The following is a 27,313-nucleotide window of genomic DNA, read 5'->3' as shown; positions in this document are numbered from 1 at the left end:
GAAATGCAAATGTTAAGAGCCTTAGCCAATAAGGAGAGGAGGAGATAGTGGATGTTGCAGATGGGCAGACGGGATGGACCATTTGGCCTTTATCTGCCGTCATGTTTCTATAACCACACAGCTCTATGACCTCACATTGCAAATACGTACATGGGCTCCAGTCTGTGTTCCAAGAGGCCTGTCTGTTGTTTACCGTATTATTCTTAACAAGCCACTGATATAACGGCTCAAAGTATTTAAGCAGTGGTTGGGAATCCATTCGCGTTCCTCCTGTGATCATTTGAAAGGCTTCAGGCCATGGTTTAGATTTTCCCAGTTCAAGCATAGCACTGCAACGCAAAACATGTATGTTAGCGACCAGAGGCTTGGAAGATGTGTCGAGTATTATTGGAAGAATAAAGAATAACCTGATTGTCCAGACGGTTTGAAAGACATTTTTATTTGTTGCACCTTATCTCTATTGGACAATTCCACTTGTACTGTTCATTCGTTCCAAATACAGTCATTCCATTAAAGATTTCCTCTTAAACCTGGACCACACTTTAGATCCCTGAACATGCCAAATTAGAACTGTGAAGAAATGAATTTAATTGCAACTTATTCATTTGACAAAAATCATATTTTATTCTCCCTCATGTCACCCTTTGCGTCGCGAACACTTAGCACCAGTGTTGGGTCGGTTTTGGAATTAAGGTCTGCTTTTACTAAGCTGCATTAGTGAAATTTCGACTATTAATGGGAAATTAGATCAAGTGCATCATTGGCTGGACAAAAACAGACTAGCTCTTAATATTAAAAAAACTAATGTCATGCTTTTTCCCTGGAAGGACAGTTTTTCTCTTGTTACTCCTATTTCAATTTCAAACGTTCCTCTTCAATTAGTTAAAAATATAAAAATTTTAGGAGTAATCTTTGATAATAAACTCAACTTTCATGATCATATCAGTAGCATTGTGAAAACTACCTTTTACAGATTGCGGAAAATTCGTTCTATTTCTAAATTTCTCTGTTCTAAAGCACTAAATATACTTATTCATTCTCTGGTGATATCTAAAATCGATTATTGTAATTCCCTATTTAAAGGAATTGCTTTACAAGAAATAAAACGACTACAAATTATTCAGAATGCATCAATTAAATTAATAACTAAATCCAAAAAGTTTGATCATGTAACACCACTCCTTAAAAAGGCTCACTGGCTTCCTGTTATGCATAGAATTACTCATAAATTATGTACAATTATTTTTAAAACTTTATATAATAAGACCCCAGCATTTTTATTTAGATTACTTATCCCTTATTCTGCAAAGAGAACCTTGAGATCTAGCGAACAAAATCTTTTATCCATTCCCTCTCTAAAAATAATCAATACAAGGAGACAATTTATTTTCTCTTGTACGGCACCGCAGACATGGAACGCCCTCCCAATGTTATTAAGGGAGGAGAAAGAGTTTGTAAAATTTAAAAACGAGTTAAAAACTTTCCTTTTTAGAGATGCATTTGCAAGTTAATTTTTTATCTTATTATTTTGTTTATTTTATTCCCCTTAAATGTCTTATTACCCTTTTGTATTTTCCTTTGATGTCTCTTCTTTACTTTACAAATTGTATTTCATCCCTCCTTACCTTGTGTTTAACAATGTTAATTTTAGCATAATAAGTTTATTTATTAATTGTATGGACTGTTTTGTTACCTAATCTATGTAACTTTTTAAATGTACACCGCTTAGAAACTTTGTTTAAGGCGGTTAATCAAGCCATCTAATAAACTTGAAACTTGAAACTTTTTAGCAGCATTTCAGCCCACGCTAAACCCGCGCTACACGGCTAGAACTAACGCCAGCTCAATGCTGGCATTAAGGTCTAGCTTACGCGTCAATTTATCGCACGTTAAAGCCCTAACGTGGCTTAGTAAAAGGAGCCCTAAGTAAATCGAAAGGACAATTGAAAAATCATTTTGGATGATTTTGGGATTTTCATTTGAAATCGCATATTCAGTTGAGGTTTTCAATCTTTCTTCGGTTATTAAATTAAAAAGGATAAGTATCGGAAATCATTTTGCTGACACCCCCAAATTTTGTATACGGCGCCTAAGGCTGCACACGTACGTCGGCGCATGTAGGTGATGTGCGCGCACAGCTTGATTAATTGGTCTAATTGGTGCAGATAATTGACATTTACCATCTCATAATCGATGTCAATTGGGACTCATTAACAGTGATGCGCACAACTCCGCGCGATTCTAGAAAAAGTATGCTCCGGTTGCAGTGCGTGAATTTGAAAAGGGGGCATAGCCAGGGGTGAATTGAGGGGTATTCCTAAAAGTTATGTGCATTGCTATAGAATCCGCCTGAACTGCGCACAACTGAGGTGCTGGCTTTAAGGCTTGGTTTTAGCTGGCTTAAATGGTGACCCGTCAAATGCATGCATGACAATTGCGCCCCGACAAGTGCACGACAAATGCGCGCACTGAATGGGAGGTGACCCGTCAAATGCGCCCTGACAGTGGATACTATTTTGTCTTTGAGGGTTGCGGGGGAGTGGGGGGACCCCCCCAATACACTTAAAAGATTCACTTCCTATCTAGTGTAAGGATTAGGTTTACATCATGATTATGGGAACCCTTTTAGTGGATATCTGGAAGGCCCTGATTTGCTCAGACTCCTCAGGCCCCGCCCCTTGGGAGGAGCTTGAGGCACCTCAAGCCCCTCCCAAGGGATGGGGCCTGAGGAGTCTGAGCAAATCAGGGCCTTCCAGTTATCCACTTATGACAGATTCAGTCACGGGGCGCAATCGATGGCCTGTAATTGTAGTGCGCGCAATTATCAGGGTGCATTTGTCGGAGCGCAATTGTCATGCGTGGATTTGTCAGCGTATCAGCTTAAATGGGTGCGCCTTAAAGTTATGTGATGCACTAGCGCTAAGCGTGCATAGAATCGTACATAAGTGCCATCTTAGTAGACGCCATATATAGAATATGGCCCACAGGCAGTGGCGTAGTACGGGTAGGAGGCGCCCGGGGCGGTGGCATTCCCCTGTGCCCCCCAAGCCCCCACTTCTTCCATGCCTCCCTCACTCCTTCCTGCCCCCCACTTCACATGTGCGCGCTCCCTTCCCCTCTACCTCTACATTTTCACCAGCGCAAGTGGCTTCTGCAGCATGCTCCTCATGCCAGCATTGGATGTCCCTCTGACGTCACTTCCTGGCCCCGTGACCTGGAAGCGATTCAGAGGGGAACTAGGCTGGCGTGAGCCATAGCCAGAAGTTGCTCGTGTTAGCGAAGATCTACAGAGGGATGGCACAAGCGTGGCATGGTGCGGTAGGGCAGAGAGGTGCCGGCGCCCACACCGACATGGCGCCCGGGGCGGTCTGTCCCCCCCGTCCCTCCTTACTATGCCACTGCCCAAAGGGTGTAATTCTATAAAGAAAAGAATTCTATAAAGAAAAGAAAATATTTTTATACTAAATTATCCACATATATCATTGGTCTCTAACGTGTGAACCTCAAAGTGAGTTCTGCAGCATTTCTAAATTTATTTAAAAAAAAAAAAAATCTATGTCTCGTACATCAAAACTAGCTTGTTTTCTTGGATTCACCTATTCTCGAACGCATTTTAAGGCTGTACTTTTGAACTTAAACTGGCTCAGTTTCTATGGGTTACACTGTTCTGTGAAATAGGACCAGCATCTCTTGACAGTTCCTTCTCTTAAATCTATAAATACACGGTGACATTCTATTTTTTTCTGTTACAGCCCCTCAAACGTGGAATTTACTCCCAATTTATATACGAGAAGAATCAGGTTTGGATAGATTTAAGAGCAAGCTAAAATGTTTTCTTTTTAAAGATGCATTTGATAGCTAATAAAACTGGAATGCAGGATTAGATTTGGGATCTCCACTGAGCCCTGTGCGTTAAATTCTCTGTTTTTTATTATCTTCCCCCTCTCTATTGTTGTTTTGCTCTTATATGTTTCCTTTACTATCTTTTAGAATTGTATTTCTTTTCCTACTCCCTTCCCCTTGTGTCATTTGTTTGTCATGTGAGTCTTATTTACATTGTCTGTTTCCCTTTAATTATTGTAATTTAATATTTTATACTTTGTACATCGCTTAGAATGTTGAATAAGCGATTAATCAAATATTTAATAAACTTGGAAACTTGGATATTTAAGCTTGTTGTAATGGTACCCAGATCCTTATTTTGAGTGTGGTCGGAATACAAAGTTTCAAACTGAATTAAATGAGATGACATACTTAGTGGCGTAGCGAGGCTGAAAGGCGCCTGGGGTGGTGACACCCATCCCCCGCCCTCTGCACCCCTCCCCCACCCTCCGCGCCCTCACCTCCAAGCGCTCCTTCCCCGCCCCCCTCCTGCCGCACGTGCACCGCTTCCCTTCCCCCGTACCTCTGTAACGTTCCTGGCGCGAGCAGCAACCCCCAAGCTGCCTGTCGCGCCACCATCAGCTCTTCCTCTGATGTCACGTCCTAGGTGCAGGTCCAGGAAGTGACATCAGAGGGGTTGCTGCCAGGAATGTTACAGAGGTACAGGGTAAGGGAAAAAGAGGCGCACGCGTGGCAGTGGGGGCAGGGAAGGAGCAGGGGAGCGGAGAGAAGGAACGGTACCTGCGTCCTCACCAAAACGGCATAGTGTACCCCTCCCCTTACTACGCCACCGGGCATGCTGTTTGTCATTCAAGCATCAGTACTCTGGGATTTTATTACCGGAGTTTGTTTCCTGCCGCCGTGGAATTGGTGATGTCACATGTGTGAAGAGGGCCCTTGTGATTGGCAGCCTCACAAAGCGCTTCTTGAAACTGAAACTGATAGATTGTTCTGGTGTAATACCTGCAGTAAAAATAGATACATTGTATCAGCTGACACCAGACAGTATATTAAAATAGCCAGCAAGTTATCAAGAACAACCTAAGGAGAAGAAAAGCTTCAAACATTTGATTCCACACCTGTAGAAACTGGTGCGCAGCTGACATTCAAAACAAATTAATTTGTTCATAGCATTCAAAGAAGCGTGGGATGAACACAGAGGATCTAGAATCAGAAAATAATATTAAATATTGAACTAAGGCCAGTACTGGGCAGACTTGCACGGTCTGTGTCTGTGTATGGCTGTTTGGTGGAGGATGGGCTGGGGAGAGCTTCAATGGCTGGGAGGGTTTAGATGGGCTGGAGTAGGTTTTGACGGAGATTTCAGCAGTTGGAACCCAAGCACAGTACCGGGTGGAGCTTTGGATTCTTGCCCAAAAATAGCTAAGAAGGAAAAATTTTAAAAAATTTAAATTGAATCAGGTTGGGCAGACTGGATGGACCATTCGGGTCTTTATCTGCCGTCATCTACTATGTTACTATGAGAAAGAGAAAGAGAGAGAGAGAGAGAGAAAGACAAAGAAAGAGAGAGAGAGGTGGTGGAGAGTAAAACTGTGACTGAGTTCAAAGAAGCGTGGGATGAACACAGAGGATCTAGAATCAGAAAATAATATTAAATATTGAACTAAGGCCAGTACTGGGCAGACTTGCACGGTCAATGTCTGTATATGGCCATTTGGTGGAGGATGGGCTGGGGAGGGCTTCAATGGCCGGGAGGGTGTAGATGGGATGGAGTAGGTTTTAACGGAGATTTTGGCAGTAGGAACCCAAGCACAGTACCGGGTAGAGCTTTGGATTCTTGCCCAGTAATTGCCAAGAAGAAAATATTTAAAAAATTTAAATTGAATCAGGTTGGGCGGACTAATTGGACCATTCGGGTCTTTGTCTGCCATCATCTACTATGTTATGTTACATTCACCGACGGGTTGAGGCCAGTGAAAATATGAAACTACTGAAATCCATTATTGAATTTAACTTAATAAAGGTGCTCATATTGCATTTTGAGATGGAGAAATAGCCCCTAACGGGAATTACAATTAGCAAGAGATATACATATGATCAAACCTCCAGCCACAAACAGGGAACTAAATCACGTAATTAGAATTCAGATCCAAAGATGAGGAAAGGAGGAGGTGGACGCTTGGAATGCTCTCCCAGAGGAGATGGTGACGGAAACCTCCATTATGGGATTCAAGTGCAAGTTGGATGCACACCTCCTTGCAAATCACATTGAGGGATACGGGAAAATAGGGTCTTCATCAGGGAACACCTAGGTCGCAAACAGGGAACACCTGGATTGGCCTCCGCGTGTGCGGGTCACCGGACTGGATGGACCAAAGGTCTGATTCGGTGGAGGCATTTCTTATGTTCTTATGTTAACCCATGGTGTACTCTACCAGCAACCCAAAGAAGAGAAAAAAAGAAGGACGTTATCCGCAGTAGGCATGAGGGAAAATAAATTTGTGTCAGGAAGAATATCAATAGTTAACCTGAAAAATTCAGAATAGGGGCCCAAATTTTGTCTATGACAGCTTTTCTGCTAGAGAAAGCGGCGGCTTTGGATTCATATAAATGAACTAGAAAGACTGTGTGCTATTCCTATGGGGAAGGGGGAAAATTTTGCCGTTAAAATTGGGCTGAGATAAGAACATAAGAACTGCCGCTGTTGGGTCAGACCAGTGGTCCATCGTGCCCAGCAGTACGCTCACGCGGCGGCCCTTATGTCAAAGACCAGCACCCTAATTGAGTCTAGCCTTACCTGCGTATGTTCTGGTTCAGCAGGAACTTATCTAACTTTGTCTTGAAACCCTGGAGGGTGTTTTCCCCTAAGGCAGACTCCGGAAGAGCGTTCCAGTTTTCCACCACTCTCTGGGTGAAGAAGAACTTCCTTACGTTTGTATGGAATCTATCCCCTTTTAACTTTAGAGAGTGCCCTCTCGTTCTCCCTACCTTGGAGAGGGTGAACAACCTGTCCTTATCTACTAAGTCTATTCCCTTCAGTACCTTGAATGTTTCGATCATGTCCCCTCTCAATCTCCTCTGTTCGAGGGAGAAGAGGCCCATTCTCTAATCTTTCACTGTACGGCAACGCTTCCAGCCCCTTAACCATCTTAGTCGCTCTTCTCTGCACCCTGGACGTGGGGAAGCCTCCAGGATTGATTTTTCTTTCTATTTCCTTTTGTATTAATTTCTGATATCTTGGATCCTCATAATTTGTGATCTGTATTAACATTATCGTATTTTCTTGAATGTCTTTCTACCTTTTTCATTTCTGTAATTTCACTATCACGGATATCTTGAAATGATTGTAAATTTGAAATATTAGAAAAATAAAATTAAAAAAACAAACAAACACTAGTTGAAAGACTCTGCAATTTGAGGAGGAGACCCATGCATTACTATGTATAAAAAAATAGCAGGTAGGGAATTTTATGACCCATGACTGTTATGGGATCACTTATTGTACTTGTACTAAAGTATATGCTTGTGTTGTAGTGTTCCCTAGTCTTTTGGGGCTTTAACCGAGGTCTTTTTCGCCACCTGGCTTGTTTCTTTTGTTTTGGTCTCCCATTACCTCTCGGATTCCAGAAGAGAGTGGAAAATGACAATGACCATTGAGGAGGTTGACGATGGTGGCTATTACTACGTACCTAATGAAAGAGTAATCGTTGGCCACATGGAAAAGAGTTGCCGGATCGCAGTAGGTTTCATCATGGGGCAGTGGTTCCAACACACCCACTATGTTCCGCCTAGGGGGAAACCAGAAACAGATTCACCCAGGCTGACAAGAACCTGGCTACATGTTAACAGCGGGAAAGATAAATCTGATACTATCGCAAATCAAAATACCCTCATCTAGAACAAATGCTTATTCAAAACCCCAGCTGTACAAAAACCACATAGAGAAAAAGCCTCATAACCCCGTTAGGGAGAAACCCTCCACCAACTAGAAAGGGCAAATCACTTCATAGGCCTAAAAACCTCCAGCAATAATTCAAAAAAACAATTGGGCATAGACAGTTCAATATATCTTGTACTTAGATGAATCTTAAGCAAAGTCACTTATCTTTTAGCGTGTGAGGCTGGATATACCCATAGCCCGTCCGACCGACGATGGCCAGCGTTTCACCATATGGCTGCATCAAGGAGAGGCGAGACTGAGCATAACATTGCACTATTTGTACTCACTGGCACCCATGCAAAGATAAATCTTTCACCGACATCAGGTATTTGTTTACCAGTCGGTCTTTTCTCAAAGAAGCCAGATTAGGTGTGAGCTCAGATACCTTTTATGGGGGTCATCATTGGACCTCTCCCCCCCCTAGTTCTCTTCTTCAGATGTGTCCCATCTGAAGGAATCTACAAGGTCTTGAGAACTCAGGAAGTACATAATTTTTATATAATTCTGGAGCTGGCCAGGGCGGAGAAGATGGCGGGGAAGGGATGCCTCTCACCCTCGGTACACCGCTGTAGGCACCTACCAAGTTAGGCATCTATCATCCAATTGAGTCCAATCAATGTCAATTACGAAGTGCTAACTGCCAATTATCGGCACCAAATAAGCTCATTAGTCAATTAAGGTAGGTGCCTACATCGGCTAGGTGCATCAACGAAGGCACCTAATTGTCGGTGGGCTTTATAGAATCTGGGCCAAAATACAGACAATGGCCTTTCTGGGTGGAACAGCCTTGACAAGACGTTGCGTTCAGCATGGATCATCTTGGTGCTTAACTTTACAAAATTCCGCAGCGTGTGTGTATAGGACCTGTAGTCACAGAAGAAAAGAAATATGGAACCAGTTCCTGGACTTCCAAGAGTTTAAAATCTCAACATTTGTTGGGGTGTAAAACAATTCAAATCAATCACAACAATATAAAAATGATACTGCATAGACAATGACCAGACCCTACACGGGCCGTGTTTTGGCTTTATATAGCCTTCCTCAGGGGTCTTTGAAATGCAGTAGCAAAAGAAGCAATTCGCTCTCTCCTCCTGCATTTCAAAGACCCCTGAGGAAGTCTATATAAAGCCGAAACATGGCCCGTGTAGGGTCTGGTCATTGTCTATGCAGTACCATTTTTATATTGTTGTGATTGATTTGAATTGTTTTACACCCGAACAAATGTTGAGATTTTAAACTCTTGGAAGTCCAGGAACTGGTTCCACATTTCTTTTCTTCTGTGACTACTGTTTTTTTGTGGTACCGAGATCCTTTCCTGTGGCGGTTAGGTCCGTCTTTGTGACGCAGACCAACCCCTCAGTGTTGTTTTACATTTGGTGAATACAGTGCTCCCCCGGTCATTCGCGGTCGGCGATTCGCGGTCCCAGTCATTCTCAATATTTTCCGACCGTGAATGACGGGGCAGGAGAGGGCAGCCGGAGAGGCAGGAGAGAGCAGTCGGAGCGCCGGCGAGTGAAGGAAATCACTCGCGGTATGCTCCGACCGCCTCTTCCTGCACTAAAGTCGGGCCTCACCAATCAGGAGCTGTGTTTCAAAGCAGCTCCTGATTGGTGAGGCCCGACTTTAGTGTAGGAAGAGGCGGTCGGAGCATACCGCGAGTGATTTCCTTCACTTGCCGGCGCTCTCCTGCTAAAAACCGTATTCGCGGTTTTTCAAGATTTGGGGGGTTCCTGGAACGGATCCCACCCATCGGGGGAGTACTGTATTACCTGTTACACCGGTATTCTATAAAAGGAAAGTAGGCATCTACTTTTCTTTACAGAATAAGTTCCTATTAGGCATTCGCCTATTTGTAGGCACCCTGTTATAGAATTGCTTTGTTCAAAAAAACCCTAAAAAAGCGTACGGTGAGGATGAGGCACTGCAGCTTCCCCTATATCTTAGACTTACTTCATCTCCCACCACGATTTTGTCCACTGCTCCTTGGGAATTTCCCCACTGAATATCTTCCATCGCCATTCTTCCAGCATGTAGGTGAAAGGCAGGGTGGCCACAATGGTCAGGGCTTGGCGGAACAAGAAGTTGATCGTAGTTTCTATAAAAGACATGTGTTTCTTATTACGACTCAAATTATTTTTTTGTTGTTGGGTTTTTTTTTAATTTTAAAATGTTTATGGGATGACAACCATAAATACTATTTGAAAAATGCAACAAAAACAGAGCCAATAAGCATATCAAAGAGTACGGAGCAACGAAACTTGTACATTTTCTCCCCCCCCCCCTCCAATCAAGCATAAAACAACGGTAAAGTAAACCGTCAAGCGATCCAAAATCTGGGTTCAAAGATGATTACAAATTCAAGAGATGGCTTTGCGCGGCAGCAGTCAAAGAACATAAGAATAGCCTTTCTGAGTTCATCAAGCCCAGTAGCCCGTTCTCACGGTGGCCAATCCAGATCACTAGTTCCTGGCCAAAACCCAAGGAGTAGCAACATTCCACACAAAATCCCAAACAATAGCAAGATTCTGGAATCCCAGAGAGTAACAAGATTCTAAAATCCCAATCAGTAGCAACATTCCGTGCTATCGATCCAGGGCAAGCAGTGGCTTCCCCCATGTCTTTCTCAACAACAGACTATAAACTTTTCCTCCAAGAACTTGTCCAAACCCTTCTTAAAACCAGCTACGCTAGCCGCTCTTACCACAACCTCTGGCAATGCGTTCCAGAGCTTAACTATTCTCTGAGTGAAAAAACATTGCCTCCTATTGATTTTAAAAGCATTTCCCTGTAACTTCATCGAGTGTCCCCTAGTCTTTGACGGAGTGAAAAATTGATCCACTTTCCTGTCCACTAGTTGTGACACTTTTCTGAATGATTGTTTTTAGTATTGTTAACTGCTCTGATTCAGTTTTTGAAGGGCGAGATACCAAACCCAACTAAACTAATACAACGTTATACTAGAAAGTGAGTCTACAAATGAATCTCACCATTATCTTCCATAAATTTGGGCTCCAGTAGGCCAAGAGATTTCAAATGCTCAGGAGTAGCTGCAGACAGTGACATGATTTCTCCCACTGCCTCGTGAAATCCTTCATTTGCCCCACTTCTCAGTAAAAAACTCTCCTTTGAGTAGGCCATGTCATACTGAATGTGTCCCAATTCATGGTGGACCGTCAGGAAATCCTCCATGTTCACTTTGGTACACATTTTTATCCTGCATGAAAGCAAAGCACAGTGAAACCGGACACAAACTGGAGAACATCCTTATTCTAACTACGAGGGGCCGCTGAAAAGTTCTCAGCCCAACCAACAAAGTTGGGACAGTCTCCATTGAGAGCTATACACTAGAGAATGACACGGTGACAAAATTCATCACCGTTCCCGTCCCCGCGGGAAACCATCTTCATGTCATTCTTTAAGGAGAGAGGGAAGAATCAGAGTATGAATGGCCACAACCACTGACCCTCAAGCTTTGCTTTGAAGAATGCTGGGGTAGAAGGACTGAGGTTGAAACAGACACTATAGAATGACAGTCTCTGGTATCCAGAGCAGATATTGTGATGTCATAATGCCTCATTCCACCAGTGCCTAAGAGCCAATCACATCAGTGATGTCACAATGGCTTCATTATCCTTGGCTCACATAAGAATCAGAGTATGAATGGCCACAACCACTGACCGCAAGCTTTGCTTTGAAGAATGCTGAGATTGAGCAGCAACATTCCAGAGCAGAGATTGTGATGTCATAATGCCTCATTCCACCAGTGCCTAAGAGCCAATCACATCAGTGATGTCACAATGGCTTCATTATCCTTGGCTCACATAAGAATCAGAGTATGAATGGCCACAACCACTGACCCGCAAGCTTTGCTTTGAAGAATGCTGGTGTAGAAGGACCGAGGTTGAAATAGACACTAGAAAATGATATGGGATTATTTCCCGCGGTTGTCCGTGGGGACGGGAATGGTGATGAATTTTGTCACCGTGTCATTCTCTAATATACACTTAATCTAGTGATTTTCAAGGGGGGGGGGGGTTGCGTTCTATGAAGGCAGCTTCTCCTGTATTGTCTTCCATCCCTTTCCAAAACCATTAGGAGATGAGGGGGATCCATGTACTACACCTGAAATCATTCTTGCCCAGGTCCCAGGCTGTAGGATGGCAGACCACCTTCCTTCCATCAGTAGGTTCTGTAAGCATAGAATTATTCCAGAAGTCAGGCTTCAACTTAAAGAGGCCAATAGAGAAGAAAAAATCTTCAGCTGCTTTAAACATGTCCTCCACAGTCCAGCTCTGAAAGAGATAACAATTATTTTCAATCAGAAATATGTTTTTTTAAAAAAATCCATTTCATGATGTTCTCAGTTGCATCTCCATTACTATCTTCAGAGTAGTTCAGAAAGAAGAAATGACCTTTGTATTTACTTCACTAATTTTAATCTCGGTCCTGCTCTCCACCTTGTTTCACTCCACAAGTAGGGTTGAGTGCACACTTAACCAAGTCAGATTTGAACCATCCGAATTTCAGTTTGGTCTGAGCTAGAGAGCTGCACGGGAACGGGGACGACGGGAATCCTGCGGGCCCGCGGGGATCCCGCGGGTTTCTCCTTTGGGTCATGGGGATCCCGTGGGGACGCCCCCTAGGGTCGCGGGGATCCTGTGGGGATGCCCCCTAGGGTCGCGGGGATCCCGTGGGGATGCCTCCTAGGGTCGCGGGAATCCTGCGGGGTTCGAAGCAACTCGAGCCGCGAGGCTTGTCTTCTTTTTCCTACCTGCTCTGCCGCAGCACACAGCCGACCGGAAGTCTTCCCCGATGTCAGCGCTGACGTCAGAGGGAGGGCTTAAGCAAAGCCCTCCCTCCCTCCGACATCAGCGCTGACATCGGGAAGACTTCCGGTCGGCTGTGTGCTGCGGCAGGGCAGGTAGGGAAAAGAAGACGAGCCTCGCGGCTCGAGCTCCATTTTGCTGGCAATTTGCTTGCAGATGAGGGCTGGGAGGCGGAACACAAAAGGGGGGGAGCACTGTCTCATTTCCAGCCTCATAAAGGGTGAATCAACCCCCATAGACACTAGCTCTTCACTTTATTATCCTTTTTGGCCAATATTTTTCCAGTATTACCAAAGATTCCCCATTATGGATATACAATTGCATTCAATGCCCAAAAGAAATATTTCAGCAGCTGGTCAGTCACATTGAAATACTTAAAAAATTCCTTTGAAGAAACGTATCAGTTAGCATTTGTCTGTAAATCATATGTTTAAGTAAAAATGATTCAAAGGATTAGGAACTGAACACAAATAGATGAAGACAGATGTTTGCAAACAGCATTCATTCTGCGAGTTTAAGTTAGATTTAGAATTAGATATTGTTGTTTTCTGGGGGAGGGAGATGCTGAGGTGGGGAAGGGAGTGCGCTTTGAGACACAAGGCATGAACTTGGGGAAGAGGATGAAGGAAGGGAGGGAAAGAGATGTTGAGGTGGGGGAGGGAATGCGTTTTTGGACACAGAAGGCATGGACTTGGGAGAGAGGAAGGGAGGGAAAGAGATGGTTGTGTACACGGGAATGGAAGAAAGGAGAATTTTTGCTTATAGGGAGGGAGTAAGGTACAGATGAGAGGGAGAAATATTGTGGTGGAAAGGGAACAGTGGGACAGATTGAAATGGATGCAAGAGGGAGGAATGTTGGACATAGTGGTGAAGGGAATGGAGGGAGAGATGTGGCATGGTGCTGGAGAGGGGTGATAGAAGGAGAAATGGGCATGAGACTGGTAGCAGGGGCGAAAGATGAGAAAGGGATAAATGTTGGACCATGGTAGGAGGAACCAATGGACAGCAACAGAAGAATTTACAGAAGATGGGAAAGTGGAAAAAAGAAACTGGGACCACCTTTATGGAAAAATAAGTCTCCAGACAACAAAGGTAAAAAACGGAATTTATTGACTAAAATATGTTAGCTTTGGGAAATGTATATGGCAGATGTCTTTGTTGAAAAGGAAATGCATTTCTGGTTTTATTTCTACAGTGTTGAAGTACTTGCTGACCCTTGCTTTGACTGGTGGGGATCCCCAAGCACCGCCAGCAGAGGACCTCCTCTAGAGACGGCCAGAATTCCCCTCCACCAAGCACAGCAGTCACTGGCAGCATCCATGAGCCACTGAGGTGCCAGCATCTGTGACTCAGGGACGCTACTGCTGCCTGCCAAGCTTGGCAAAAGGGACCCCCGGCCAACTGCAAAGGAAGTCCTCAGCTGACAGCTTGGGGGTTCTCATCAGCTGAATATTTATATTTTATATTTACATTAGAGGCTCTGGTAGAAACCCGTTTAATATTTCCAAATTAATAAAGTCTCTTTGCTTATTTGTAAATGGGTCTCTTCCAGAGCCTTTAATTCAGTAGCATAATTAAATGAAATAACTATTTCTGAAGTTTATAGGGATGGGCGGGGACGGGTGGGGACGGAGGGGATTCCTCATGGGGACGGGTGGGGACGGAGGGATTCCTCGTGGGGACGGGTGGGGACGGGTGGGATTCATCACAGGGACCGGTGGGGATGGGTGGGATTTTGGCGGGGACAGGTGGGGACGGGTGGGATTTTTGTCCCCGCGCAACTCTCTAGTCTGAGCTCACCAGAATCCAGACGCACTTGAGAACCATGAGAAAATCTGGGCAGAAAAGACTATCTGACAGCAATTCTGAGGGAAACACTGATCGGTGGGCAACCCGTGTATAGGTCTGCACGGGAACGGGGATCGCGGGAATCCAGCGGGTCCCACGGGGTTCCTGCAGGAATCCCCCCTAACCCACGGGACTCCCACGGGGACCCCCCCTCTAGACAACGGGACACCCATGGGGATGGAAGGCTTTGGAAGCAGGGTTCGTCCATATAATATAATGGACACGTCAGCCTTAGTAAAAGAGGGGGTTTATAAGTTAATTACCTGAACAGAAAACAAAAAAAGGGTTCCACCAAAGAGATTCCACAAGGAAAACAGCAGCGCAAACACAAAAGAAACTGTGGAATTGATGATCCTGTCAGAAGTAATTGCTGCTTTTTATGGGGATGGGTGAGGATGGAGAGGATCCTGACGGGGACGGGACATGGACAACACAAGCATATGAGAGAAAATTATTCTGAGCACCATTAAATCTCTTGCCCGTTTCCTTGTCAATCGCATCCTGCTCTGAAATATCAAATATTGTAAGCAACAGTTTAAACTTTTTCTAGGTTGCACCTTCCTGTCCTGCTGACAACCCCCCCCCCCACCCAGCTAGTTTTTCATTGGAATCTGAGTATGTTTAAATTTAACTCATGCATAATCATTATGAATATTCTGAAAGACAGACTGGCTATAGCTGTCAATAGGACAAGTTTAGTACCGTATTTTCTCACATATAACACGCGCGTTATACGTGGTTTTTACATACCGCGCATACCCTTGCGCGTTATACGCGTGAGCGCGTTGTACAAAATTTTTTTTACAGTTTCTCCCCCCCCCCCGACGCCCGATTCATCACCCGGAAGGAGCGCTCGCACTCCCACCCCGAAGGACCGCTCGCACCCCCACCCGAAGGACCGCTCGCACCCCCACAGCCTCCCCCCCTCCCCCATGGAGAAGCTGTCTACCTTGTTTCCGGATGCCAGCCCAGCTGCTTCCTCTGCCGGCGGTCCTGCCCCTTCTCAGAGCCCTGTGCTGCGCTGCTTCCTCTTCAGGCGGTCCCGCCCTTTCTCTGACATCAGAGAAAGGGCGGGACCGCCGGAAGAAAAAGCAGCGCAGCAGGGCTCAGAGAAGGGGCGGGACCGCCGGCAGAGGAAACAGCTGGGCTCGCTGGCATCCGGAAACAAGGTAGACAGCTTCTCCATGGGGGAGGGGGGGGGAGGCTGTGGGGGTGCGAGCGGTCCTTCGGGTGGGGGTGCGAGCGCTCCTTCGGGGTGGGGGTGCAAGCGGTCCTTCAGGGTGGGGGTGGGGGTGCGGGTGCGTGCGAGCAGTCCTTCGTGGTGGGGGTGCGAGTGGTCCTGCGGGGGGGGTGAATCGGACGTCGGGGGGGCATCAGGCTTTCAGGGTAGGGACAGGACTTCAAGGGCGAAAGGAGAGTCGGGCAGCATGCGCGGTATACGGGTGTGCGCGGTATATAAAAATTTCTGTACATAAATTTGTGTTTTTCGCGCGCTATACCCGTGTGCACGTTTTACACGGGTGCGCGTTATCTATGTGAAAATACGGTAAGTCTTGCATTAGGTTAAAATTTGTTTGAACTAGCTAAGGGTGGTAATGGACAGATAGATGCATGCTGGCCCCTATAAAAAGCATCAGAATGATTAATGAATCTCTTCTAAACAATCACGGGAGGTTCAGTTATTGCTATGAAATGATTCCTACCTTATTACCCATTGTAGATGTTACATCAATATTTTCTGAGGCTGGATATGGAATCATCACAGGGTACAAGTTTGTCCAAAATCTACCCCACATATCACCTTCAAAGGGGAAAAAAGATGGAAAATAAATCAAACCTGGCATTTAATGATTTTATAAAGGAGGTGTTTTCATTACAAATTGTCTTTCAGGTCAGGGAGAAATACCGAACTTATTGGATAATGTAGGATTCTACACCACATTTTAGGTATTATTAAAATTTGATATTCTGCTTATCAATCTTCTAAGCGGTATACATTTCAAATCTAATATCGGGAAGACATAAAATCAGGCATCAGACGTACAGGTACACAAGGGGGAGGGGAGAACTACATATCAATATAGGACAGAGAAACATTGAAGGGTGGTACAGTAGGAAGGGACCTGTCTGAATTTGTTGGGAATGGAAAAAGAATTGGTTAAAGGTCAAATGCGTCTTTAAATAGGATCAGTATTCTATAAGTTATGGTACCGTAACAGAAGCGTGCTGGATAAAAACACGCTGACAATCCCGCGCAGGACGTATGCACGCAGGATTAAAACAGTAACTGTTAGCGCTGTGAGAGGGGGTTGGGGGGAACTCCTTCCCACTAAACTTACAAGTGTTTGCGCTCCATGGGGGGGGGGAACCCCACTACACTGAAAACTGCCGTTTTACTAAGTTTCTTGGGTATTTGGCAGTTTTTAGTGTGGGGGGGGGGATACCCCCACACACACTCCCAACGGGAGCATGAACACTTGTCAGTTTAGTAGAGGTGGTTTCCCCCCACACCCCGTCACAGCGCTAACAGTGACTGTTTTAATCTGGCACGCATACGTCCTGCGCGGGATTGTCAGTGCGTTTTTGTCCAGCGTGGGAATGACGTATCACCATAAGTTATATAAGTCTGAGTCCTGTACAGACTCTGCCCATATGCACATATACTGTATAAATATAACTTTGTTGTAATGATATACATGAAGGGCCGGCTTAACCTTTGGCCCATGTTAGGCTCTGGTCCAGAGTGCTAGTGAAAATGGGTGGCAAACACCTGGGCCAGTGACATCACTGGCCCTATAGGTTAAGAGAGCAGTTCTCTCCCCTCCCCTTCTGCTGCAGATCCAGAACCTCTTCCCCTCCTCTTGCCTTATGTCCAGCTCCTCTTCCTTGGCCTTTCTCAGGACCCCTGGACCAGTAAACCTGTTCTTCACCGGCAGTAGCAGTGGGAACACATTGCCCAAGTTGAGCCGGCTCCTTCCCTGTGCAGCATCCCACTCCTCTGATATAACTTCCTGTTTATGGGCCGCTAGGATGCTGCAAAGAGAAGGAGCCAGCTCAGCTTGGGCAGCATTGCTGGTCCGGGGGTGCTGAGGGAGGCTAAGGAAGAGGTGTGGCACTCGCAGGACAGTGGGGGAGAGATGCTGGACCTGTGTGGGGAAGGGGGTCAGCAGAGATGCCAGTCTTTAGGTAAGGGAACAGGGGAGGGGAAATGTCAGATTGTGGGAGGTGGAGAGAGGGTAAGAGGACAAGTCAGACGGTGGGGGAGGGGGGGGAGGGACATGCTAAATGGTGAAGGAAGGAGAGATGCTGAACTACAAGGGAAGGGATGGGTAGGTGGGGGTTTGGTGGGCAGTGGGGGGGAGAAATGTTGCACAAAACCAATATATGGTCCAGGGCAGCACAGCCTCATGAGTTGATCCTGTATACAAATGTGATAAGATCGTAAGCAGTACGGGGAGAGTCTCCGTAATAATCGGACCTAAAAGCAATACAAGAAAATAATAGAGGAAACTTGTCAGTGAAACTTGTCAAGCTTGTCAGTGAAACTTGTCAAGCTACATCACCCCTCACTTCACCCTTAACCACAACTATAAGAACTCCCGTAAAATTCAACTCTTCGCCTTCCCCTCCCTAAAACTATGCCACTCAAAAAAATTCCTTGACAAAACCTACGCCTTCCAAGCCGCCAAACTAAACCCTTGGCTAGCACAAATGGTCCTCAAGGCCTACAACTACCTCGACTTTAGAAAATTACTCAAAACTCACCTATTCCAAGACCAAGACCCTTAATGCCCCTTTTCAATCCTCCTCCTCCCCCCTTCTGATCTACTCCCCTCCCCTGTCTCCTCTCCCCCCCTACTTCTCTCCTTGCTGTTCACAACTCTATGATCAATTTGATATATAACCACTTGTAACTACTCTCTCCTTGCTGTTTGCAACTCTATGATCAATTTGATATGTAACCACTTGTAATCTCTGTCTAACTAATGTGAACCGCCTAGAACTCTTCGGGGTAAGGCGGTATACAAAAATAAAGTTGTTATTATTATTATTATTATGAAACAACTGAGTAGCTGTCAAGCTATAAGCTAAGTGCTCTTCTTAAAATTTAATTATAGCACCACATTGGTTAATTAGGGTCTTGCCTGCATTACAATAAACCAAACCAGCAAGGACACAAAATGAATTAAATAGTGTCTTGAGTGGATGCCTGAAATGGCATTTCCTAAGCGCTCTTCCCTTCTCAGCATTTGGTCAGATCCTATGGCGGAGGTTTTTGCTACCAACCTTCTGAGCAAGGTAACCACCCTTCATGTTTTGTAATCCACCACTAGCCGGATGGCAGGAGAACTACCTACGAACAGCTTTTACATTCACCTTGGATATGCCAAACACCCGAAAATGATCTTCCTACTCATCCATGGACCCAACCCACTCGTAGTAACTTAATTTTTTTGTAATTTATTCTTTATTGAATTTCAAATTTTTATGCTAAACACAATCATATTGAAAACAACAGTATCCACAGTTACACTTTTCCAAAATAGTATGGGAAAAAGAGAACGAAAGGAACCAAATAATAATATATTCCTATTTCCGCTGTACTTTATCTAGTCCGCAATAATTGGAGAAGGAATTTCCACAAAATCGGAGAACCTATCACTTCATCGTAATTTAGGAATAAAGTCAACCTGAAAAAGACCCAGAATTCCTAACTACGAGCGTAACTCTTGCCTATCGGTAGGGGTCCTTGCTATCGCCACCCCATTACCCACAATAGATCTAGATAACTGCGTCGAATCAAAGAAAACGTATCTAACGCCTTTGAAATTAACCAAACGCCTACAGGGAAATCTTAATACAAATGTTGCTCCCAACTTTAGAACCTGGGGTTTCAAAAGCACAAACTGTTTCCTCTTTTTTTGTGTTATTCGGGTCACGTCTGGATACATTCTAACTTTTTGATTCAGAAGTGTAACAGCTTTATACTTAAAAAAACATTTTCTTTTTTTTTTTTTTTTAAATCTTTATTCATTTTCAAAATTGCATCAATCACATTAACAATAAATACATCACTTAGAAGCTATCATTGGTACATTACATAAACTCTTATCCCTCCCCCCCTCCCATCCCTCCCTTCCATATATTCCGTTATCATATAAAATATGTAATAATAAAATATCCCCCTCCCTACACCATTAAACTGATAAAATTTAAGGAAAATACTTTCAACTAATCCATACAATATTTTGTTAATGGTTTCCACACATCCTGAAATTTCCTGAAATATCCCCGTTGTAATGCAATAAATCTTTCCATTTTATAGATATGACATAAAGAGTTCCACCAAAAGTTATAATTTAATCTCCTCCAATCCTTCCAATTTTATCAGTAAAAAAACATTTTCAATAACCACCCTCTATCTGAATCTAGGGCTAATTGAAGAAAGAGTGTCGCAACACTACTGTGTTCCAATTCTGATGTTTCTAATAAATTTGTCAAATCCAATACATCTAATTGTGGTTCTTGCTGGTCTTCTGGAGTATTCTTCTTTCCCAAGGAAATATAGGGCTCCTTTTATCAAGCCGCGCTCGCGGTTCAACGCACGTAATAGCGCGCGTTAAACCGCCAGCCGTGCTAGCCACTAGCGCCTGCCTTGAGCAGGCGGTAGTTTTGGGGCCAGCGTGGGGGTTAGCGCGTGATTAAAAGTTGCGCGCGCTAACTCCGCTAGCGCGCCTTGATACAAGGAGCTCATAGTAAATTTTTGAAACGGGCGGAAAAGAATTTTGTGGGACTTTCAAAACCTCCAGAAGATATCGTTTAAACATATCTAACGGGGAGAGAGTAGGTGACCTAAGCTCCATCACATTCCCTTTTTCCTTTCCTCTTTTTATCATTTGCTTATCAGAATTATACAATTATAATCAAGTAGAACTTGAAGAAGAAAGCAGAACGTCTAATAACAAAGTCCTGGAAGAAAAGATGCATCACAATGCTAGCTAGAGGATCCACTTTAATATCCTAACCTTAACCCTCAAGACCTCTACTCAAAGATACCTCTTTATTTAGGGACTTTATTGATTCCTGACAGTCCTTATACTGGTCGTCATTCATGAAGAAGGACACGGTACTACTCGAAAGGGTCCAGAGAAGAGCAACTAAAATGGTTAAGGGGCTGGAGGAGTTGCCGTACAGTGAGAGATTAGAGAAACTGGGCCTCTTCTCCCTTGAAAAGAGGAGACTGAGAGGGGACATGATCGAAACATTCAAGGTAATGAAGGGAATAGACTTAGTAGATAAGGACAGGTTGTTCACCCTCTCCAAGGTAGAGAGAACGAGAGGGCACTCTCCAAAGTTGGAAGGGAATAGATTCCGTACAAACGTAAGGAAGTTCTTCTTCACCCAGAGAGTGGTAGAAAACTGGAACGCTCTCCCGAAGTCTGTCGTAGGGGAAAACACCCTCCAGGGATTCAAGATAAGGTTAGACAAGTTCCTACTGGAACAGAACATACGCAGGTAAGGCTAGACTCAATTAGGGCGCTGGTCTTTGATCTAAGGGCCGCCGCGTGAGCGAACTGCTGGGCACGATGGACCACCGGTCTGACCCAGCAGGGGTAATTCTTATGTTCTTATGTTCCCATCCTCTCTCCTCTGGAAGAAACTGTTTTGAATGGAAACTCTCTTTCCCTTGTGTCTTTTTTCTTATACTCTTGTATGTTTACTGTACTTATATATTGTAAACCATATAGATGTTATAATGGTCCACAGCAGAGCAAGACGAGCAAACTTCAACATACAAAGCAATAACTTCTTACCGAGCAGATTAGCAGGAAGACATCCAGTTCTACTGATGTACTTAGGTCCATATAGATCATATAACCTGTCTCTCACGTAGGCGTGTAATTCCCGGTATAAAGGTTGTATCTAAATACATTTCAAAGAAAGATAGATGAGTCATTCAGTGATCTAGCTCAACAACTGTTCTGTAAACTTAGGGCTCCTTTTACTAAGGTGCGCTAGTGGTTTTAGCGCGCGCACAAGACACTAACGCCAGCATTGAGCTGGCGTTAGGGCTCCTTTTACTACGCTAGCGGTTTTAGTGCGTGCGCTAGATGCTAATGCTAGCATTGAGCTGGCGCGCTAGACGCTAACGCCAGCATTGAGCATTGAGCATTGAGCTGGCATGAGGGCTTCTTTAACTAAGGTGCGCTAGTGGTTTTAGCAGTTTAGTGCGCACTTAGCACGCCCTAGCACCAGCATTGAGCTGATGTTATGGCTCCTTTTACTAAGGTGCGCTAGCAGTTTTAGTGTGTGCGCTAGATGCTAACGCCAGCATTGAGCTGGCATTAGGTCTCCTTTTACTAAGGTGCGCTAGCGGTTTTAGCGTGCGTTCTAGACGCTAATTCCAGCATTGAGCAGAGAAAAGAAGACCAGAGATCTAGTAGGAATTACGTTGATGCAACAGTGTGGTCAACTGGTCCGATGACAATGTTTATGTTTCTTCGTTACAAAGTAGACTGAAGAGTGCCCACAACCATAGGAACACATTCATTACCTCTTTAAATGTTCTTTCAACATCTCTCTTCAGGTCATCACGGCTGTAGGAATAGCTGCCCGTATCATAAGTTTCATAATTTCCTCTCCAGTAGTCTCCATAGTCGTGATATCCTGTAAGGCAATGCAAAGAATGTGGAAAATAGAACAATATCCGATGCAAAATAGAGCAATGTCCAAAGCGTTTCTTAGGATCCTGATCAAAGGTATCCAAAAATGGCAAAAGCTTGCATTTTCATCTCTGTGGCAAAATTTCAATTTCTATGAAATATGTTCACCTTAGAATTCAGTGCAAAAGTCTGTTTAATGGCAATGATGACCATTTTACATCTCCCTCTTGGTATTTTTTTTTTTTTTTTAATGGTGAAAGACAGCAGAACTGATTCATTTTGTCATTTTTCAATCTTCTGCACAATTATCCTCCCTTAAAATTCTGTGGTAAATATTTTTTTCAGTTATGCAGTAAATACATATATAGATTTGTTTTTCACTCGTCACACTTTTTTAAGTCTTTGTAAGATAAATGTATAATTGACCAGAGAGCGTAGAATGGTGTTGGAGTATATAAAATTCCTAAATAAAAACTCGTAAAACATCCCCCCGATATTCAGTGTGGAAGGGGTTAAAGGAAAGTTATGAGAATAAAGTGATGGAAAGTAAGCCTGAGGTTACCTGATGGAAAACAGAGGCATTGATGCCCCTGTATAAGGCTCTGGTGAGACCTCATTTAAAATATTGTGTACAATTCTGGAGGCCGCACCTTCAAAAAGATATAGAAAGGATGGAGTCGGTCCTGAGGAAGGCTACTAAAATGGTATGTGGTCTTCATCAAAAGGCATATGGGGACAGACTTAAAGATCTCAATACTTTGGAGGAAAGGCAGAAGAGGAGAAATCTGATAGAGGTATTTAAATACCTACGTGATGTAAATACACATGAGGTGAGTCTGTTTCATTTGAAACGAAGCTCCAGAATGAGAGGGCATAGGATGACGTTAAGAGGTGATAGGCTCAGGAGTAATCTAAGGAAATACTTTTTTACAAAAAGGGTGGTAGATGCATGGAATAGTCTCCTGGTAGAAGTGGTGGAGACAGATTGTGTCTGAATTCAAGAAAGCCTGAGACAGATACGTGGGATCTGTTAGAGGAAGAGATGGTGGATGCTGTGGATAGGCAGACTGAATGGGTTATATGGCCATTATTGGCCGTCATGTTTCTAACTCAAGATTAACCTTGTGAACCTTGTTATAGAAGTGATCAGCTATAGTCTGGGGTAAAAGCGATGGGTTAGGTGTGAGAAGTAGTGAACCAAAGAGCGATAACTCACCATTGGCTTTTGCGGCTTCATTTTCCAAATCAACATATTCTTCATAAAGTGGTCTCATCGCTTTACCGACCCCAGAGCGCCAACCTTCCCAGGACCACAACCTCTGGTAGTAATATGTGCTATTAGCCATAATTTCATCCAGACCTACACAGATGTTACAAAACACAATGGTTATACTGTTAAAATTAAATAAATATACTAGTTATACTAAGAAATAAATAACAAATAAAATGATTGGGTTGACTAAGTAAAGATAACAACCAGGTTCAATATGAAGCCTGAGTGGACTGGGACTGGTTTCTGAGAGCTAATTTTTCCCTTTACCAGGTCATCAAAGTAGCCATAAATTACTGCATGAGGTATATAATCGTGAACCACACAAATAAGTTGGCTATTTCCAAGTCTACATTCCAATGTTAGATATCTTGAAAACGAGATTTGAAAATTTTAGCTTTGGGGTATCGAGCATGGATATTTATAGCTTGGATTAGTTCTCCATGGTAGCTTCTGAATATGACTAACATTTAATGCATTCAATTAAGTCTGACGTTCCACTGCAACCACGTAATAAAAAGCAATTTGCATACTTGCCAAAAGTATAGAGGTTGTGGAAACAAACGCCAGAAAGAAGGGCCACCCCTTTTACTGAGGATTCTCTAAGGAACATAGACTATTTTTACAAATCAGAATCCTGGAATTTGAACCTTTACTACTTTCTGGCTTCAAATAAATGACTATATCTGGGAATTAAAGGAGCTACTTCTGGTTGCTCATAGCCATCCCTTAAATACCCTCTATAGGTATTCGTGTACTCATTGCTGTTTAAAATGGAAATGTCTCTGGAATGAGAGGGCATAGGATGAAGTTAAGAGGTGATAGGCTCAGAAGTAATCTAAGGAAATACTTTTTACAGAAAGGGTGGAACAGTCTCCTGGAAGAAGTGGTGAAGACAGAGACTGTGTCTGAATTCAAGAAAGCCTGGGATAAGCACATGGGAGCTCTTAGAGAGAGGAAGAGATAATGGTTACTGCGGATGGGCAGACTGGATGGACCATTTGGCCTTTATCTGTCATCATGTTTCTATGCGTCTATAACCATAAAGCTCTATGACATCACAATGCAGGTGTAAACAGCCTTAGCCAATAGGGAGAGGAGGAGATAGTGGATGCTGCGGATGGGCAGACTGGATGGTCCATTTGGCCTTTATCTGCCATCATGTTACTATGTTACTTAACTTCTATGACATCACAATGTAAGAACCTTAGCCAAAAGGAAGAGGAGATGCAAATGTTAAGAGCCTTAGCCAATAGGGAGAAGAGGAGATACTGGATACTGCGGATGGACAGACTGGATGAGTCGTTTGGTCTTTATCTACCATCATGTTCCTATGTCTCTACGACTTACTTGCTGTGTTAACTTTGATGCTACTTTGGAGGTGCAGAGAAGAGTCAGGAGCTGTGGAGGTAGGGAAAGGCAAGGGAAAGTGGCTGGAGGTTCCTGCCTTGTCTGGTAGGAAGGGAGCTGGTGAAGATTCCAGGGTCGAGCAGGGTGATGGATGTGGTGGGTTTTGCTTTCACTTTCAGAGGTCAAGCCCAGGGGTAAGAGGAAGAATTGTGCCTGCAGTGGGCTGTGGCTGCTCTGAGAGTGGAAGGAGCAATGTGCATGAACGTGAGATCCAGCAGAAGGCTAACTACTCCTATGGAATGAAATGGGATGCTTAATACCATACCTGGTTCCAGTGGTAGGCAGTTAAATGGCTCCATAGGATCACATACGGTCCCAGTGCTGTAGATGGTACTCATTTGACTTAAAATCTCTTGGAGCTGTAAAAGATTGGAGAATATTAAGCGACATGAAGATATAATCCAAACTGTACAGCTCTCAATTCCTTCCTTAAAGATCGTTGGCACCAGATGCAATGAGATCGTTTCAATCCCTGCCTCCCAGATATGGAACTCCCTCCCTGCTTCATCTTAGAGGTGAACCATTATTGGATAGATTCAAGAATTCCTTGTTGTATAGGGATGCTTTCGAAATCTAAACCTTGAAGCTCGGCACGGTCGCCCATTGGAATGGCCACTCATCGAATATCACTCCTTTCGCACATGACTTGCTGCCCTTGCTCTTACCCTAACCCAATTCTTTTATCCCTCATCGTTTTCTCTTCTTTAACTATTGTCGTTCTGCCGCCTTTCCCCTTGTCTCAGGTTTGCCCATTGTCCACGTTTGTATTTTAAACATTCTTGTCCCCCCCCCCTATTTTAGTGATGTACACCGTTTAGAAATTTTATAAGCGATTGTATCAAGTTTTAAATAAATTTGAAACTTGAATCAAAGAAACAGCTTGACTTATATTTATTTATTTGTTCATTTTTATATCCCTCCCCAGGAGCTTAAGAACTTCCCTAACTGTCCCGAATCTAGCTAAAGCAGTGTTCTTCAACCTTTTTACACCCGTGGACCGGCAGAAATAAAAGAATTATTTTGTGGACCGGCAAACTACTAAGACCGAAATAAAAAAACACATTTTCGCCCGTCTCCACAAGCTCGGTCCCCACAAACCATCTGATCCCATCTGCACAAGCCTCAGTTATGATTTTATATTGAACGTATTTTATTAAAGTATAAAAAGAAACAATATTCTGTACAATTGTCATTTTATAAATATAAATATTCAGAGCAAGGACCAACAAAACCCCTGTCTCCCCTCCCCTTCACATATATCCCCTCTACTATCAAGAAAACTGAACAAGCCAAATTATTACAGAATGCTACACAGAAATATCATGCTAACAGAATACTGCAGTCACACATGATAGAAATAGTGTTAGGCTTTGCAGTCCCCAGTTATGTCTCTAGCAGTAGCAGGATATATATTTCAAATCTGATATATTGTAATGACAAAATAGAAATAAAATGATTTTTTTCTACCTTTTGTGGTCTCTGCTTTCATCTTCTTTCCACTCTTCCTTCCAGCGTCTGCCCGTTCCATCCACTGTCTGGCCTCTCCTCCTTCCATATGTATCTGACTTCTTTCTATGCCCCTCTCTCCTTTCCATCCAGCCTGTGCCTCCTCTCTCCTTTTTACATCATTCATTCCAGCTTCACTGCTTTCTTCATTTTTATCTCTCCTACACCAGATCTAGCATATTTATCCCTCTCTCATTTCTCTGCTGATCCCCTTTCCAGCATCAATCTCTCTCTACTTTCTCATTCCTGTCTCTCCCCTTTCCCTCCTCTAATCTCCCTGCCAGCTGTTTCCTTCCTTTTTTCCTTCTCCCTTCCCTCCTCCCCCCTATCCAACAGTAACTCTCTAACCATCCCTTTCCCTCTTCCCCTCCCAGCAGCATCTCTCTTTCTACCTCCAGGTGCAGTGGCAGCTCTCCCTTTATCCAGCAGCTTCCCAGCTTCCAACAGTGGCTTCCTCTCCATCCAGCAGCTCTCAGTACTTGTCTGCAGCAGTGATTTCCTTAGGCAGCCTTAAGTCGTTGCTGCCTCTGAGGAAGGTAAAGTTGCCAAAGTGAATCACTGCCCTGGTAAGTATAGAGCTGCTAGGAGAGGAGACAGCCACTGTTGAAGGCTCCCTGCACATTCGCGACCCCCCCCCCCCCCCCCAAGCCGGCAAAAACTTTGCAACGCAGGCCCTGCCGCCCAAGACGAGCCGGAGGCCCCTATCCGCCGCATTCTGCACGTGGGCAGACTCTCAGCACAGACGCTGCTGATGGCCCCAATCTACACGCTGCCCCCACCGCGCACGCTGACCACCGCGCATCTCCCTTCTACTTGCCGCTTCCCCGCGGCCCTCTTCGGCGACTCGGCAGGGGCAGCGATCAAGACAGGCTTCCGACGTCGTGACCTTCCCTCTCTGAGTCCCGCCTATTTTTTTCAACTTCCTGTTTCCGCATAGGCGAGACTCAGAGGGAATGCCCGACGTCAGCAGCCTGTCTTGATCGCCCGAGGCTGGGCGGAACAGAAG

At 44.2% G+C, this 27,313-nt stretch overlaps 1 protein-coding gene across 2 annotated transcripts in view; it reads right to left on the bottom strand.

The window, feature by feature from the left end:
* The window catches only part of ACE2 (angiotensin I converting enzyme 2), a 91,214-nt gene that overhangs the window by 40,238 nt on the left and 23,663 nt on the right, over positions 1–27,313 (bottom strand). For both annotated transcript variants that reach the window (XM_033950222.1, XM_033950223.1), the window contains exons 3-13: positions 25,067–25,160; positions 23,338–23,481; positions 22,013–22,125; positions 21,273–21,381; positions 16,161–16,258; positions 11,906–12,075; positions 10,771–10,997; positions 9,734–9,878; positions 7,533–7,631; positions 4,723–4,845; positions 151–329 (exon numbers count right to left, since the gene is read on the bottom strand). In XM_033950222.1, the coding sequence (XP_033806113.1) occupies positions 151–329; positions 4,723–4,845; positions 7,533–7,631; positions 9,734–9,878; positions 10,771–10,997; positions 11,906–12,075; positions 16,161–16,258; positions 21,273–21,381; positions 22,013–22,125; positions 23,338–23,481; positions 25,067–25,160 (1,501 nt within the window). The remainder of the gene's footprint in view (positions 1–150; positions 330–4,722; positions 4,846–7,532; positions 7,632–9,733; positions 9,879–10,770; positions 10,998–11,905; positions 12,076–16,160; positions 16,259–21,272; positions 21,382–22,012; positions 22,126–23,337; positions 23,482–25,066; positions 25,161–27,313) is intronic.

Source organism: Geotrypetes seraphini, chromosome 6 (genome assembly GCF_902459505.1).
Source record: "Geotrypetes seraphini chromosome 6, aGeoSer1.1, whole genome shotgun sequence".
Lineage (NCBI taxonomy): Eukaryota > Metazoa > Chordata > Amphibia > Gymnophiona > Dermophiidae > Geotrypetes > Geotrypetes seraphini.
This window is presented reverse-complemented; position numbering and strand designations above follow the sequence as displayed.